Consider the following 16,364-nt stretch of genomic DNA (forward strand, 5'->3'; position numbering starts at 1 on the left):
AGGTGTAATACCACCTGCTATGTCTACTTTGCTAATTCTGTTTATTCCAGCTTCTTTTATACTCAAAGTACTGAACTATAGAACATTTTCTTTCATGGTTCTCATGAAACATATGGCTGTTCATCTGTTCCAGTTAGTATTTCATTTAGTCCTAAATCCATATTTCCTGTTTTATGTTTCGGCCTGTAATATGTACTCTCGCTGATTTTGGATTGATGTCTTTTTCTTTTTTTTAATGGCACATTCATCATATTCTAGCTTTGTTACTAAATGAAAACCTTGTGGTTACTAAGATTATTAGAGCCTCTAGAAATGACTATTTGATTTTGGATTATGAAATGACTGTGGACTGCTGATTTTTATAGGTGAAAGAATGACGAATAACCATAAATTCATTATATCACTATTCTGTGTTTATGTGTTCAACTTTCATAAATCAACTTTGCCAACAAAAAACACTTCTTTAGTGTTTTGGACAGCTAATGTGAGCATTATTTCTTCTTACTTGAACAAGAAGTCTGTAAAAACCTCGTGTCCCAAAAATTCATTTACCTTTATTTAATTTTGCATTTGTATTTGTTTATTACTTATATTGATTAACTTCATGCAGTTGTAAAGTATACACCCCTCTGTTTCCATCTATTCACTCCCACTTATACGATTCAGGGTCGAGGGGTGCTGGAAGATATTCATAACAGTCATATCCTTTTGAAATATCCCGTCGTTCCAAATTTTACCCACTGGGTTCACATCTTATTTCATAGTAAAATAAAAAAATAGAACAATGAAAAAACGATGAAAATATTTTTTTTAAAAACGAACGATATCGATACTTTGCCTCTATATTTGAGGCATGCGCATATTTCTGTTTAATAAAAGAGAACCAAGAAGAGGTGTGAAAGGAACAAGAAGACGAAGAAGAAACAATTTTTATCGTCACTTCCTATCCAGACCTGGTCGGGTCACGTGATGTGGTATTAGCTCGATGACTCTGCTATGTTTATCGTTTGCGGAAACGTTGAAGAAATGTTGATTTTCACGCTTTTATCAGTTTACTGTCATCGGGGGATGCCGCGCGGCTGCTCAGAGACTCGTTTTTGTCGGCGCTGCCCGAAGAGTTTGACTTCGAAAACGGACGCTGTAGGCCTACACGTCACGTGACCAGCATGCGGCGGAGCGTTTGATAAAAAGATGGCGTGAGCGCGACGGAGCGGATAGGACAACAAGCCCCGAACTGCTGAGCGCTGCCGATCGCGAGCCGCAGCGGCCGTTCAACCACCAGGTGAGCATATCGGCGTGGGAACGCTTCGTTTTAACGCTAGCTCAACTTCTTCGCGAGGAAAATGTAAAAATTACGGTGTTGCGCTGATTGTTGAAGAATAAATTCCAAGTTCTCGATTTGAAGATAGCGGGTAGCTGGTCTGAACGCTCCTTGTTGCTAATGTTAGCTAGCAAAAGCCGCGACACAGTGGGGGAGAGTACAGTGAGTATCAAAACAATGTGAGGGGTCGATAGCATGTTTCTTTTTTTTCCGTTAGCTGTGGTGCAGGAGAGTAGGAGGGGTAGCCTGCTGGAAATAGTCGAAGTTGGTATTTTTTAAAACTCACTTAGTGCTGAAAAAACTTGCTAACGTCATTTATCAGCAACTCGTTATCAACTTCAAGGAGCGCCGACGTAACAAGCTAGCTAGAGGTCTCTAATACGGTGTAGTGGAATCAAAGTATCCGTGATAGTTAGACCAGTGAGAGATAAAGTAAACCTGGAGAAAACAAACATTTCCAGGAGCGAGAATCTACAGTAGGATAAATGGACTGACATATGGACGTAAGCAAGTATCCGTGGTTACCATTAATAACATTGAGCCATAACGGCTGTAAGCTTTCTTTCTGAATTTTGTACGTGGTTGAACTTGGCATTAGGTTAGCCTCTGTCAGTTTGAGAGTATTTCACCTTTCTGACTTGTCACTGAAATACTGAATATGAAACTGGTTTTCAGTTTCAGCAGCTTAGCTTTCGGTTAGTGAGCAAGCTAGCGTAGCTTAGCTGTGTCACCCTGATCTAAGCAGGCCAGTTTAGCTTGTACAACATTCTGAAAAACCACGCAGTGGCTGTTGCAGACTGGTGTTTATCTTATATATGTATTCTTTGAGCTTATATAATATTTTAGCATATACGATATTATTGTCTGCATAAATAATAAGGCTATGAACCACCCGAGCTAACGAGGAAGGAGAACCTCTAATGAGAGCAGGAAGTTATAAGAGGGCATTGCAAACACGTGTCTTGTTTTGGGTCACTTTGGAACAAGTCTTTGTATCACACGGGTGTGTAGAAGTTGCTATAGTACTCGACTAGCTTTAATTCTCGTGTTGTTAATCCTACCAACGACTGAATTAAAGTATATCGAGTCAGAGTTTACAAGAATTGTTCATCATTAATTTGCTTGTTTCGATCCTGCAAGAGTTGAGGAGAGTTTAAACATCCAAACAGCTTATATTTGATTGAAACAGTATTTGCGGATTTAAGTTTAGCATCAAAAGTTTGTTGTTTCATGCTGAGTGTGAAATATTTATTTTTCATTGGAAAGCGTAGCTTTGAATTTTGTTTTACACTGATTGTTTTGTACCCCACGTGTGCTTTACATGTGGGTCTTGATATTTGTGGTTTACATTACTCTTTTGGGTTTCCTTTGTAAGCTGTCCCCATTGTATGTCTATGTCTGGTTACTGTAAATGACATGTAAGAATGAGGATTGATTATTACTGGTCTGCTTTTGATGGCAACGTTTGATTGTATTTGTTTAAGCAGAGCTCAGTTTTTCTAATTCATCTGAATCTGAACTAGAGACTAAAATGAGCTTTAAATGGGTAAAAGATGTAACCTTATGAGGCTACACATGTTGCTTGACGTGGAAAGTTTTCATTTGGCTGAAAATAGCATTCACTTTTAAATTCACAGTTGAGTTTCATGGTTGCACAGAGCGAATAGTTTCTTTTGCATCCCAGGGAAGGGTGTCTCTCTGTGTTGGAGAATTTTTAGGGCTGCGGATGAAGACAAGTTATACTAACAATTAGTCTTTGTTTGTATTGGCTGATTACACACTGTAAAAAATGCAGATGACACGTACCTAACACATGACAAAAAGGTCTTCGGATTACTTGTTTTTAGAGGGATTCGTATTAGGCTGGGAATGTTTGCACTTGAGAGGCTGGAAACATTTTTTTGTTGATTTCCCCTTTGGTTCATTATAACACAATTAACAAAATGGCTGCTGATGTTCTATCCACTCCGTGTTAACTTCTGAGTGTGATTTCCATCATACCATCATTATTGGACCTGTAGATAATCAACACTCTAAATGGAAGATGTTTCCATAAGGTTATATTAACGTTTGTCTTGCAGATGGATCCCGGACAGGATTTACTTCTCGCCGCTCTCAGTGAGAGTGGAATTTGCCCAAATGATATTGGCTTATTTGATGTTGATTCTCAGGATGTTGCACAGCCCTCTACAACCCAGCAAGTAAGATGATCCTTAGTTTTTGTTCTTATGGAGAAATTACTGTTTATACATCTGTATATATGTTAATGTTATCATTTGCTTTCCTACAGTCTATCTCCATCAGTGCCCTGGATGTTGGTGTTGGTGTGGGGACAGAGTCAGTAGAAGTTGTTCGACCTGAACATCCTGCTGCAGTCCCCATTGTTACCATCAGGGTGAGATTACAGAACAATATGTTCCTCTTGTTTTAGTTAACTCTGGTATTTTGCAGTTTATGTTTTGCGGTGTGAATTCAAATGTACTATCTTTATTTTTTTACCAGCACAAACCTCAGCCATCAACCACCACGTTTGTCTTAAATCAGCTGAATCAGTTGCCTCCACTGGGAGCTGTTGTGACCAAACAGCCTGCTATTAACCCTGTCAAGCATACCATAACTGTCACCAAGGTGGTTCATGTGGCGAATTCAACCCTGCGAAGTTCACTAGCCCCCTCTTCCACAAGTATTCCCCCTTCAGCATCCACAGTAGTGCCTTCTAACAGAGATCAGGTGAGTTTATGCAGCTCATATTTTCAGTGGGTAAATAGTTTAGTCCGTGGAAAAGCATTTTACTTGGTTATGGTAATCATTCTAATCTCAGCAGATTCAGTTGAAAGACCTCCTTCGGCCCAACAGTGTGAAGAGCACTGGTCTAAAGGGCAACAGTCTGATAGAGCTCATGAAGCTCAAGCCTCCACCTGATATTGCTCCACCAGTAGCAACGGCCACAGGCCCAGGTGAGTTATCATGTGTTCTTGTAAATATGTATTGTAAACATTTCGACTAATACTTAACACAGCAGGCCGCATAAATAAATCATTTCAGGTTCTTCAAATCATGTCATAGATGGTAATGGTCTATTTCTTACAGTGTTACTGAATGTGGTTGTAGCAAAAACTTATTAAGCACTTGTTCATAAGTAACTTATATCAAAGGCATTATCAGAGAAAGACATGGTACCCAAATGGTCCTGAATAGAAATAGAATCGTCCCATTCCTGTTTCCATGCGAACAGCCAAAAAGACTAACACATTAGACAGTCATGTTGTTCTGCTGACGTGTGCGTACATTAGAGGATTATGACAGTTAAAAGTGTGTGGTGGCAAGCATGTCTTTTCATTGTCATTATTAATGCAATGGGGAAAAAGTCAATTTTATGGTTGGCCTAATTTATCAATAACACGAATTAGCATGGCTTTTTTTCAGTGCTCTGGTGGGAGGAACCAGAGATGCTCGTTGTGTTGCCAGTCTGGAGTTTCTTAGTTGAGTTAAAGCTGTTGTGTTGTAGAAATGCTGCTTTAAAAAAAAAAAAAAGAAGTAAAAAAACAAATAATTTTTTTTTTTTTTTTAAACTTAGTTTGACTAGGAAATCTATGCATGCATTTTGATGTCCCCTGACCACTGAAATTGAATATATGTTTCTCTTCCAGTATATTTAGATAGGGATTTCCAACAGTAAGCATGTCTTTGGACTGTGGGAGGAAGCGGATTTACCTACCTAATGACTTTTTTATATTATCCTAAATGACTCCTAGTAGGGCTGCTGTTAACATTATTTACCAGCATTGTCATCACTTTATTGGTAGGTTAATAAAACATAGGAAAGGGGGAGGGGCAAATAATAACTTTAGAGCCTGAGTTTACGTCATAGTTAAAAGTTTTAGTCTATGAATTGAAATGACTAAAATATGAGAAAAACACATTCTGCATTTAAGAAGTTGAAAACTGATATTTTATTTGAATACATGTGTTCATATAAATATAAGAACTTTATATTTGAAGTTTTTGCTGATTACCATTCAGTCTGCCGGTAGTTTTCTGACCTATTATTTTTGCTATTGTTATACTATTGAAAAGTATTAATAAACATAGGTAAGTGGTGATGGGGTTTTGATCTAGTTTTCATTCATCATTCATATTTCGGATGGGTTTATCATGAGTCTGTATTAAGTCTTAAGTTTAATTTTCCAACTCCATGCCACAGCTGTGACGTTTTAATCATTCTGTTGATAAGAATCATTAAGCTCACCTCAATCCCAGAGAGCTAAAATGATCTTTAAAGTTGTAGTTGGTTGAAGCGGTTGTAACTGGTTTAAATCCTGGCTGAGCTCATCCAGAGCTGAACATTTTCTTTTTGCATCTCATGAGACAGAGATGTTTACCTGGAAAATAAAACAATATGCTAACAATATGCTGTTTATTTGTTGTGCTAACTATTATAGTTTAGCAGAGACATCTTTCTGATTCTTAAGCATTGCCTCAAAAATGACAAGTCATCCATGGGGCATTGACCATATCAGTAACAGTTTAATGGCGTGTTGGTGTTTTAGGTGACTTGAACAATGGAATCAAGAGAGAAGTTTTGGGTAAAGATGCTGCCAGGATCTGGATTCATGATGACATTAAACTACAAACTTTTCCACATTCTCTGGTAAGTGTTATAATATTAAAGGTGGACAGTTATGGTTTTTTCATGTTTTTAATTTTTCTTTATAGAGTAGATATAAGTGATTCTAAATAGTTCTTTTTGGTCTTGCTTGGCCTTGGCGTACAATTTTAAAAGCAGAATATTGCTTACACATGACTCTATACAGAAACCTCCAGTGGTGAAGGAAGAGGATGAGCCTGAGGAGGAAGAGGAGGATGAGCTGGGTCATGCTGAGACTTATGCAGAGTACATGCCACAGAAATGTAAGTACTACTGTTTTAAATCAAAGAATCAGAGTTTCATCAATAATGAGGCATTTTGTCACAAAGCAAGGAGCTCAAGGCCAATGAACTAGACTGTGGAGTAACAGCAGTGTCAGCATCACCCTTAATCAATACTGCTCCATCAAATCAAACAAGAAGCAGCCGCCTGCTGCTGCTGCTGCTTCCTTCTTCCTCTGACCACTTGGTTTTGTCACTGCAGTAAAGGTTGGCCTGAGGCACCCAGATCCTGTTGTAGAGACCAGTTCTCTGTCCAGTGTGAGCCCTCCTGATGTGTGGTACAGACTGACCATCCCAGAGGAAGTCATTGATAGGGGCTGCCTCTCTGCGTTGCAGCTGGAAGCTATTACATATGCAGCTCAGGTAATCACTGGAAACTGACTGACTATACAGTAACTTTCTTTCTTTTATTCATAATAAAAAAAAATAAGACTTAAAAAATGCATCTGTGGTTGGTTGTTCCACTTTAACTCTTCTGTTGTTGTTTCACCAAAACTTGCTATTTGAAAACGGCGTATAATATTTAATGTGATGATCTTCTGTTCTTCTGCGATTGTTGTTTAGGTATTTTTGTTTTTGCGGAGTTCTTTGCTATTCCCTATCTTGAAAAATAAAATTTCTTATCTCACTGTACCACAGCAACATGAGACATTCCTCCCAAATGGTGATCGAGCGGCTTATTTGATTGGCGATGGAGCTGGTGTGGGGAAAGGCAGGACGATTGCAGGGATCATCTATGAGAATTACCTCCTGGGCAGGAAGAGGTCACTATGGTAAGTTCTAATATTCGCCACAGTTGTTGACAGATGATTGACTGACCGTAAAATAAAACCTAAACATGTCCTCTGTATAATATTTTGTGTTTTATTGTCTTCTCTTAAGGTTTAGTGTCTCAAATGATTTGAAGTATGACGCTGAAAGGGATTTAAGAGACATTGGAGCCAAGAACATCCAGGTTCATTCCCTCAACAAGGTAAAACACTTTTATGATGTACACAATAATGTCAAGTGTTTACTCACTCGTATGACATTACACTTTTCTGTTTTTCAGTTCAAATATGGCAAAATCTCTTCAAAGCACAATGGAAGTGTGAAGAAAGGTGTCATCTTTGCCACCTACTCCTCTTTGATAGGAGAGAGTCAGTCAGGAGGGAAATATAAGACCAGATTTGAGCAGCTTCTCCACTGGTGTGGCGAAGACTTTGATGGAGTCGTATCCTTTCAGAAGTGTTTCTTTTTTTCTTTTTTTTTTTAAATGCATACAAAAGGTTGATTAGACCATTTTTGTTTTCATGTAACCACGAGTATGATTAGTTATATGTAAAATGATATAAATAAGATAAATATAAGGGGTTTCCTTAACAAAGTGTCCTTTAGATCGTCTATGATGAGTGTCATAAAGCCAAAAACGTTTGTCCAATTGGCTCCTCCAAGCCTACAAAAACTGGGCTTGCAGTGTTGGAGCTGCAGAACAAGCTCCCAAAGGCTCGGGTTGTGTATGCAAGTGCTACAGGTTTGTTAACAACACAAACATAATTTGGTCCATGAATAAATTGGCAGTCTTAAATCCTACTATTATGCATCTTTGTAAACATTAAATATTGTAACAAAAAAAATTCCTATGTAGGTGCCTCTGAACCACGAAACATGGCCTACATGAACCGGTTGGGCATATGGGGACACAAAACACCCTTCAGAGAATTTGGGGACTTTATCCAAGCTGTTGAGCGCAGGTAAGCCTTTCAAGTTGCAGAAGAAGCCATAGACTTGAAAGACAAAGTTCCCAAAAGTCATTAAGAAGTCTGATATTGGAATCAAGGTCATGAGGGGTCTCTCTGAAAAATTTGCTAAATGATTAATGAGGGCTGTGCGGTATGATGAAATATATCGGATGGCGAAAGTAAAACATCTATTGTTTCATATTAGACGCTATCGTTTGTTTCGTGGTGTCGCAAAATACATTGTTTACTGCAGTATTTTATTTATTTTTTTATTTTTTTCTTCATCGTTTGGATGGTCACCACGTGGATGCAGACACAAAGAATACCAACATGGCGAGTGAAGTTGAGGCAGAACCAGGTTGCTCCAAACAGAAGGACCTGTCAAAGCAAATCAAGGGCCATATTCCTAAATGAGGGGCTTATGAAAAGTCTGACACGGACCAGAAAACTGTACTATGCAAATTATGCTGCAAACTGGTCCCCACCACAGACAAAATGCACTCATTTGCAAAGCATGTGTTAAAGCTATTGCTGGAAAAAGGTAGCAGCACCACGAATTTATTTCACCAGCTGAAAAGTCATTCACTGGGAAACGAAGACTGTTTTCAACTTGGCATGTCATTGTCTCCCTGCACACCAAAGAAAACGTTAAATAAATCGGTTGTGATACCTGTGACTGTTCTTGGTCAGTTTTTATAGTCACTGTCTACACTGTTATTTCTGTAATTTGAGGTTGTCACATTATTATTTTTTTTTAATATATACGTTATAAGCACAAAGGAGGACATTTTTAATTTCCGCTGTTTTATTTTGTGTCCTGAATTCTATGGCACTATATGGTTGAAAATAACATTTGTATATCATGTATCGTGACATAGCCGAAAAATGTCGCCATATTAGATTTTCCTCATATCGCCCAGCCCTGTGATTAATTTTGTATGTGTGGGGTTTTTTTTTTCCACTAAGTGCTTGCTTTGATACAAGGAGGGAAAAAAATTAAGGATAAAGTTACATGAGCTAACATTCGAAAAAGGGTGCTAGCTAATAGCTTTTCTACTTTTCCACTGGCTGCTTCATACTTCATAGAAGCCTCTTGTAGGTCATAACATGCACGTCATTTTTGCATACATTTTCCTCTCAATTCCAGAGGTGTTGGTGCCATGGAGATTGTAGCTATGGACATGAAGCTGAGAGGGATGTACATTGCAAGACAGCTGAGTTTTACAGGTGTGACTTTCAAGATCGACGAGGTTCCCCTGACTCAGAAATATATCAATATGTACAACAAATCTGTTAGACTGGTGAGCATCTACCTCTTCATCACTTTAATTCTTCCGTTTGTGCTTGCACTATTTTATTTCAACTTTGTCTCCTGCTTCTTCCAGTGGGTGAGGGCACGGGAAAGGTTCCAGCAGGCTGCAAACCTCATGGATGCAGAGCAACGCATGAAGAAGTCCATGTGGGGTCAGTTTTGGTCTGCCCACCAAAGGTTCTTTAAGTATCTCTGCATTGCCTCCAAAGTCCACCGAGTAGTTCAGCTGGCCAGAGAAGAGGTTCAGAATGGAAAGGTAAAACAGTTTTTGAAGTGTGATTAATAGTGATGTTGTTGCCCTCACTAACTGGTTAAACAAATTCATATATCAATATATTTGATATGTAGGGTGTGTCAGCTGAAGCAAGTTTCTGCAGGGGCGTGGACTTTAACCTGCAAGGAAATAAGGCTGCATGTGATAGCTAAAGTCGGGCACAATTGGCAAATTAATCTGACGTGCGAGTGTGTGCATGTTTGCATGCGTTGCTGTGTATGCCACAAAGTGCTACACATAGCGGAATTTAAAACTCCCACACAATCTGAATTTGGGTAGTTGTGTTTGTGTGGCTGTTGAGATCTGTTGAAACAAATAGTGACTTGAAGCAGTAACTGTCAATTGTAGGTTTACTCCACAATAAAAGCACAGCTGTGCATCCTGTGATTGTCATTGATAATATGAAAGACACCTGAATGAATAGATGATTGAGCCAGCTCCTGCTCTTAAAGGACCCATCAGTAGCCAAATGGGAGAACATGACCGAATCTCCAATTCAGTTGTTAAGTGATGAAGCGATGAACCATACCAGTTGACAGGGAAAACTTTTATCCTAAAAAAAAAAAATCCGCTTGAGGCCCTTGACATAGCAAAATGTAATACTTATAACTAGCTAAAGGCGTTTTGGTAACACTCTTAGTTATTACAAGGTAATTATTATTATTACCTATTATTACAAGGTAGTTATTGCAAACAGAACTCACAAATTTGTTTGGTCATATTGGATCTTATCGAGCTGCTTACTATTCTGTTTTGTTTTAGCCGTACCAAAGGAATTTCCCATCTTTGGGATAAATAAAGTATTATCTTATCCTTAAGCATACATTGTTTTGCTATACACGTAGACATACTGAGGATGTTTTTATCATGCGTTTAGTTTTTTACTTTCACAGCTTATAAAATGTAGCTGTGGATTATTTCCCTTGTTGTTAGTGCATCCCACCAGACTGCAACTTTTTAAGTGTTTTCAGTTTTTGCCAGGGGATGGAATTGAATTGTTTTCCCCTCTGCTGTGGGGTACTAAAATGCACTATGTCTTTATGGCAGCTAAACAGAGAAGTGAATAGAGTTGGGTGTAATTGGAATTGGGAATAACATTAGGGACCAAAGCCCTGGCCACAAACTTTAATAGTGATTTGAAATATAAAGTTGTGCAATTCTGATCATTTGTCTCCTAAATAAGAGAACAAATAAGCTAACCAGTTTTTACCTTTACAGTGTGTGGTGATTGGCCTTCAGTCCACTGGTGAAGCAAGAACACTGGAGGCCTTGGAGGAAGGAGGGGGAGAACTCAATGACTTTGTTTCAACTGCAAAGTACGGACTGACTTAAAATGACAGTTTTGTGACAGTGTGAACATAGTTTTGTGTCTTTATCATGACAATAATGGGATTTAAATGTTTCTGTTGTAGAGGTGTGCTACAGTCCTTGATTGAAAAGCACTTCCCAGCTCCAGACAGACAGAAGCTTTACAGCCTGCTGGGTATCGACCTCTCAGCAAAGAAGACCCCCTCTCCCAGTGACACAGCAGTAGAACAAGAACAGAAGGGCAAGAAGAGGAAAGGTTAAAAAAAAAAAAAATCATAAAAACATTAATGATCCCCTTAAACTCAGCTCAGCAAAAAGATGGCTCGTGTAAATCAAATTGTGCTTTTACATCATTCTTATTTCGTTCTGCTTCTCCAGGTTCAGAGGTTAAAAAGCAGCAGAAAAAGCGTCCCCGGAAGCATGGGGGTCTGTCGGGTACGAGTTCAGATGAGAGCCAGTCAGAGGAGTCGGACAGAGACTGTGACAGTGATGACAGCTTCAAATCAGTCAGCTCAGCAGACGAAGATGATGATTTCAACCCATTCAGAGAAGAGTCTGACGATGACGATGGTGAGGATACTAGGGGAGCCTGGATGTAAATTAAAGCATTTCAAAGTGAATTGGAGCAAATCAGTATTTTTTTTTTTTTTTTTTTTTTTTTTTCCTCCTTCTAGATCCATGGCTTAACAGGAAGGAACCAAAGAAAGGGAAGGAGAAGAAGAAGAAAAAGAGGAGAAAGAGTATTGATCCAGACTCGATTCAAAGTGCCTTGTTGGCCTCGGGGCTGTGCTCCACTAGGCCTACTTTCACTGCCTCAGTTAATCCCCCCAGCACGCCTGCCACAGGTAAGCATGTTCCAGCATGGCAAGATAAACTTATATTACCCTGACTGAGCTTTTTGGAAGTTAATGAATACTGTGTCTTTCCTTGTTCATCAGTCAAGTCAGACAGTCAGGAAAGCTGCCTAACAAGTCAGGACTCAGTGGAACTTGCCCAGAAAATGAAGAAAGAGCTGCTTGAAAAACTGGAGGATCTGGCAGAGGATCTGCCTCCCAACACTCTGGATGAGCTCATAGATGATTTGGGAGGACCTGAAAATGTAGCTGAGGTAAAAATAATTGTTGTATGTAGGCTGGACTTCCACTTCCCCTGTTCACCCACCCCACCAGTTTTTAAGTTTGATTGTCCTGTATGAATTTTAACTTTGCGGATTCTTTAATTGTGCTTCAGATGACTGGCCGTAAAGGTCGCGTGGTCAGCAACGATGATGGGACCATCACTTATGAATCTCGCTCTGAGCTGGACGTCCCTGTGGAAATACTCAATCTCACTGAGAAGCAGAGGTTCATGGATGGAGAGAAGGTAAAGTAAAAATTTTTTCTTTTGTGTATGTGTGTGTATAGATATAGATAGATAGAGAGATAGATAGATAGATAGATATATATATATATATATATATATATATAGATAGATAGATATATAGATATATAGATATATATAGATATATAGATATATATATAAATAAATAAAATTTAGTTTTAATCCTTTGGGTTTGTTTGCTTTCACCACCTTCCTAGCATATAACCAATTTCAATATGCAGTTAAACTGTACTGCTGTAGGCCTGCTGTAGAATTGAACCAACAGGGTTCAAAGCTGTGGCTTGTAGTTGACTGACATGTGTCTATAAATACAGACGTCACAGCTGCTAATTGCACTTTTGTGTCTGGAGTGTAACGTTCACTCATCTGTTCCTTCAACCAGAACATAGCCATCATTTCAGAAGCAGCAAGCTCGGGTATATCCCTGCAGGCTGACCGTCGAGTGAAGAACCAGCGGCGGAGAGTCCACATGACACTAGAGCTGCCGTGGAGCGCAGACAGGGCTATACAGCAGTTTGGTCAGTAGATGTTACTCCTCTGTACTCTCAGTACATGATTTTTCTTTGGTTTCCTTCTCCTGTGTTAGACTGCACCCTGTTAATAAAAAAAGAATAATAAAAAGGTATGTAACAAAATTGATGTTCTATTCTCAAACACAGGGAGAACCCACAGATCAAACCAGGTCACAGCTCCAGAATATGTCTTCCTCATATCGGAGCTTGCAGGAGAGCAAAGATTTGCATCCATTGTTGCCAAAAGACTAGAAAGCCTGGTGAGGATGCTTATTTCTTATTTCTCTTAAGTCTTGTAGAGACTTTTCTCTTCATATGTGGACTTCATTTGTGTTCATTCTTTGTAACAGGGTGCTCTCACTCATGGTGACAGAAGAGCAACAGAAACTCGGGATCTGAGCAGATTCAATTTTGACAACAAAGTAAGAACATCAAGCACTTCTCTGAGAGGATGTCTTATGGTTTTTAGGGCAGTGACTCACTCATACTCTCCCACAGTATGGCAGAAACGCTCTGGAAATTGTGATGAAGTCAATCGTAAAGCTTGATACTCCATTAGTGTCTCCACCCTCGGACTTTAAAGGGGATTTCTTCAAAGGTATGACTCACACACTGTTAACCACGGACAGGAGTTATTTCCTGCATTTCTGCAGGCTTGTTGTGTTTGCTGCGCATGTAGTTCATACTGTAGATGTTGCTATGTTTGTTGTATACCTTTCTGTTTTTTTGTTTTTTTTTAATCAATTACTTGCACATATGGTTATTGTCTTTTTTTTTTTTTTTTTTTCTTCTCTTTTCTACAGAAATTCAAATTGGATTAGTAGGTGTTGGCCTCATAAATGTGGAGGACAGATCTGGCACACTATCACTAGACAAAGGTGACTAGAAACTGGGGAATTTCAAGGAGAATCTCTTGTTTTTACTTCTTGGGAACCTTTAAATAACCACGTGCCTTGTTACTGTTGCAGACTACAACAACATGGGGAAGTTCCTGAATCGTATTTTGGGCATGGAGGTCCATCAGCAGAATGCTTTGTTTCAGTACTTTTCTGACACGCTTGCAGCGGTGATTCAGGAAGCAAAGAAGAATGGCAAATATGACATGGGCATTCTCGGTAAGATTTTTCAACTGCTTTTACAAACACATAAGCAAGGCTGGGCCAAAGGATGGCCTTTGTAATAAATTATTAAGTGTTTTATTCTTTCTTGGAGAGTGAATGTTACTGTTGTTTCATTTTAATCATTCAATGCATTTATTTCTGTCCTCTGTTGTTAGATCTGGGCTCGGGTGATGAAAAAGTAAAGAAGGTGGACTGCAGGAAATTTCTAACACCTGGCTACACTACATCAGGGCATGTTGAACTCTACACTGTAAGTTCATATATGCATATGCTCTAGTCAGAGATTTGCATGATTAGTTGGTTCAGCTATAGACTATGTATGAGGACGAGACGTGGTACTGAATAAGTCCTTTTTTTTTTTTTTTTTTTTTTTTTTTTTTTTTTTAAATCTTACTTTGGGGCAAAGTTGGTGAACCTTTTAACTGGTAATTCTATACATTGAGTTTTGATATTCCAGTGGGGGGGGGGAAGGGAGGGATATTTAACCTCCCTTTTTTTTTTTTTTTTTTGTGTGTGTGTGTGTGTGTGAGATACGCTCAGTCTTGACTTTTTTTTTTTTAAAGTGTTTTCTTACTTTTAGACTTGTTATTTTGTATGCCATTTATAATGTTGTGTCATAGCAAATATGCCCCTAACTTTATGTGTCTTCATTCACAGGTAAGTGTTGAAAGGGGAATGTCCTGGGAAGAAGCCACACACGCTTGGGCAGACCAGAATGGAGCCGATGATGGTTTCTATGTGCAGGTATGGAAGTGCTAACTCTTGTGTGTCTGAATTGGGGGGGTTCATTCCTTATTGATCACATTTCATTCCTTATTGATTTTTTTTTTTTTTTTTTTTTTTTGCTCAAATAGCCGAACCTCTTTCTGTGAGTTAGCCTCTAGATTGTAATAAAGTGTAGTTAACTCTTACATGTGTGTGTGAATGCAGAGCAGTGACATATGACGTACATGTCTGTGGTTGATTTTCAGATGAGGAACAACAAAAAAACGGCCATCCTTGTCAAAGAGGTGAACACTAAGAAGAGGCTGTTCTTGGTGTACAGGCCCAACACCGGCCGGCAGGTCAAACTGGAGACGTACGCAGACCTCAAGAAGAAATTTAAAAAGGTTAGATGACACTCTTTCATTTAAACTGTGACAAGAAGAAGACAGAATATTTTTTTGTGAATCATATGTGTTTTGCCCTCCCTGTATTAGGTCTTGTCAGAAGATGCCAAGCAGCACTGGACTGACCAGTACAAGTCTTCAGAAAAAATCTGCTCACACGCATATTGGTATGTGCACTTCAGATTTGCATGGTGCTTACTTTGCTTACTGTATTCCAATCCCACATTTGTTGATGACAGAAACTACTTCTCAGAGCACCAAATGCAGATTAATTTGGCAATGAAAATGGTGCCAGTACTTAATGAGAGGACATAAGCAGCTTCAACCTTTGATGCTTCCATTGCTCTGTGGTCTTTTTTTTTTTTTTTTTGTAAACCTGTTTGTGTTTTTCTGTTGTCAGGCGCGGTAACTGCAAGAAGGCGTCAGTGGGTCTACAGTGTGAAGTTGGTCTTCGGTGCAGGAGGTACTACGTTTTGTGTGGATCAGTGCTCAGTGTTTGGAATGAGCTGGAGGAAGTGCTCACCCCGGTCAGTGGAACCAATGTAAAGGTGCAGATTGTCCGGCTGAGAACCGAAGATGGGCAGAGGATAGTCGGTAAGTTAAGTGACTGCTGTACTAAAGGAGAAGTTCATATTTTGGAAACTAGTCTCATTTCTTGGTAGAGCTGGCGTCTCAGCGAAACTCCTGGTTTTATGTTTTGTGCCTTATTATTTAACAGACAAACATGTAACATGGTGTCTACAGATGTGTAGACACCGGGCTTATGCTCAGACCTTTTTTAAAATTTCTGTGTTGTTTTTAATGCAGGACTGATCATTCCGGCGAACTGTGTGTCTCCGTTAATTAACAAGCTCTCAACATCGGACCAGTGTCAGCAGCTGGCTGTGCAGGAGCAGCAGAAACGGCAGCAGCTTCACCCTCAGAGTCTGAGCCACACACACCACACATAGTTTAGGGGCTTTAATCCCCATCTCTACCCCTCAAGTTCACATCCCTCCCTGAAGGGATCTCTCTACACTGCAGGCTCCAGGACCTTCTGCACAACCCTCATTGTTCCTGAGGGTCAGAGGTGTGGTACCAAGCTGTGGTGACACTCGGATGTAAAGCAGTGGTTGTATAGAGAAATTTTCTTTTTTCTTCTTCCCTTTCCCTTCCCCCCAACCCCCAAAATTTGTAATCTCCAGAGACTCTTCCTTTCACCTGGAGATATTTGACAGGTGATGTATTTTCCTCTGACATTCAGAGTGAGAAGATTTGTGACTTTAAGAGAGCATGTTGATCTGAGTTATCCACTCCTCACTGATACTTTACCCTGTTTTACCCCAGAACCACCTCAGTATGAAACAAAGACTTTTTGTGGGTCTGGACCAAAAGTAG

General features: G+C 39.4%; 1 protein-coding gene across 4 annotated transcripts; it reads left to right on the forward strand.

Moving 5' to 3' along the window:
- Nucleotides 1-935: 935 nt before the first annotated feature.
- Nucleotides 936-16,164, forward strand: sbno1 (strawberry notch homolog 1 (Drosophila)). Of its 4 annotated transcripts, none has more exons than XM_026173084.2 (33): nt 936-1,282; nt 3,403-3,522; nt 3,612-3,716; nt 3,824-4,051; nt 4,143-4,278; nt 5,872-5,972; nt 6,136-6,232; nt 6,453-6,613; nt 6,890-7,023; nt 7,133-7,223; nt 7,302-7,463; nt 7,628-7,763; nt 7,878-7,983; nt 9,119-9,272; nt 9,357-9,539; nt 10,776-10,873; nt 10,970-11,121; nt 11,244-11,435; nt 11,540-11,710; nt 11,804-11,973; nt 12,096-12,227; nt 12,628-12,763; nt 12,905-13,017; nt 13,108-13,179; nt 13,256-13,355; nt 13,561-13,635; nt 13,726-13,872; nt 14,034-14,128; nt 14,536-14,622; nt 14,850-14,987; nt 15,078-15,154; nt 15,388-15,581; nt 15,795-16,164. In XM_026173084.2, the coding sequence occupies exons 2-33, from the start codon at nt 3,403-3,405 to the stop codon at nt 15,935-15,937; spliced, it is 4,206 nt and encodes a 1,401-aa protein (XP_026028869.1). In that variant the 5' UTR covers nt 936-1,282; the 3' UTR covers nt 15,938-16,164. The 4 variants fall into 4 exon arrangements, with proteins under 4 accessions (XP_026028869.1, XP_080160245.1, XP_026028867.1 ...); XM_080304119.1 differs by having other exon boundaries at nt 1,147-1,282; nt 4,146-4,278; XM_026173082.2 differs by lacking the exon at nt 936-1,282 and adding an exon at nt 1,716-1,824.
- The last annotated feature ends 200 nt before the right edge of the window (nt 16,165-16,364 follow it).

This window comes from Astatotilapia calliptera, chromosome 7 (genome assembly GCF_964374335.1).
Source record: "Astatotilapia calliptera chromosome 7, fAstCal68.1, whole genome shotgun sequence".
Taxonomy (NCBI): domain Eukaryota; kingdom Metazoa; phylum Chordata; class Actinopteri; order Cichliformes; family Cichlidae; genus Astatotilapia; species Astatotilapia calliptera.

Excerpts from the sequence above, each read along its gene's own strand:
- sbno1 (XM_026173082.2), top strand. Across the intron at positions 7,764-7,877 it reads TGTGTATGCAAGTGCTACAG|GTGCCTCTGAACCACGAAAC; the intron begins GTTTGTTAACAA and ends ATTCCTATGTAG. Across the intron at positions 13,873-14,033 it reads ATATGACATGGGCATTCTCG|ATCTGGGCTCGGGTGATGAA; the intron begins GTAAGATTTTTC and ends CTCTGTTGTTAG.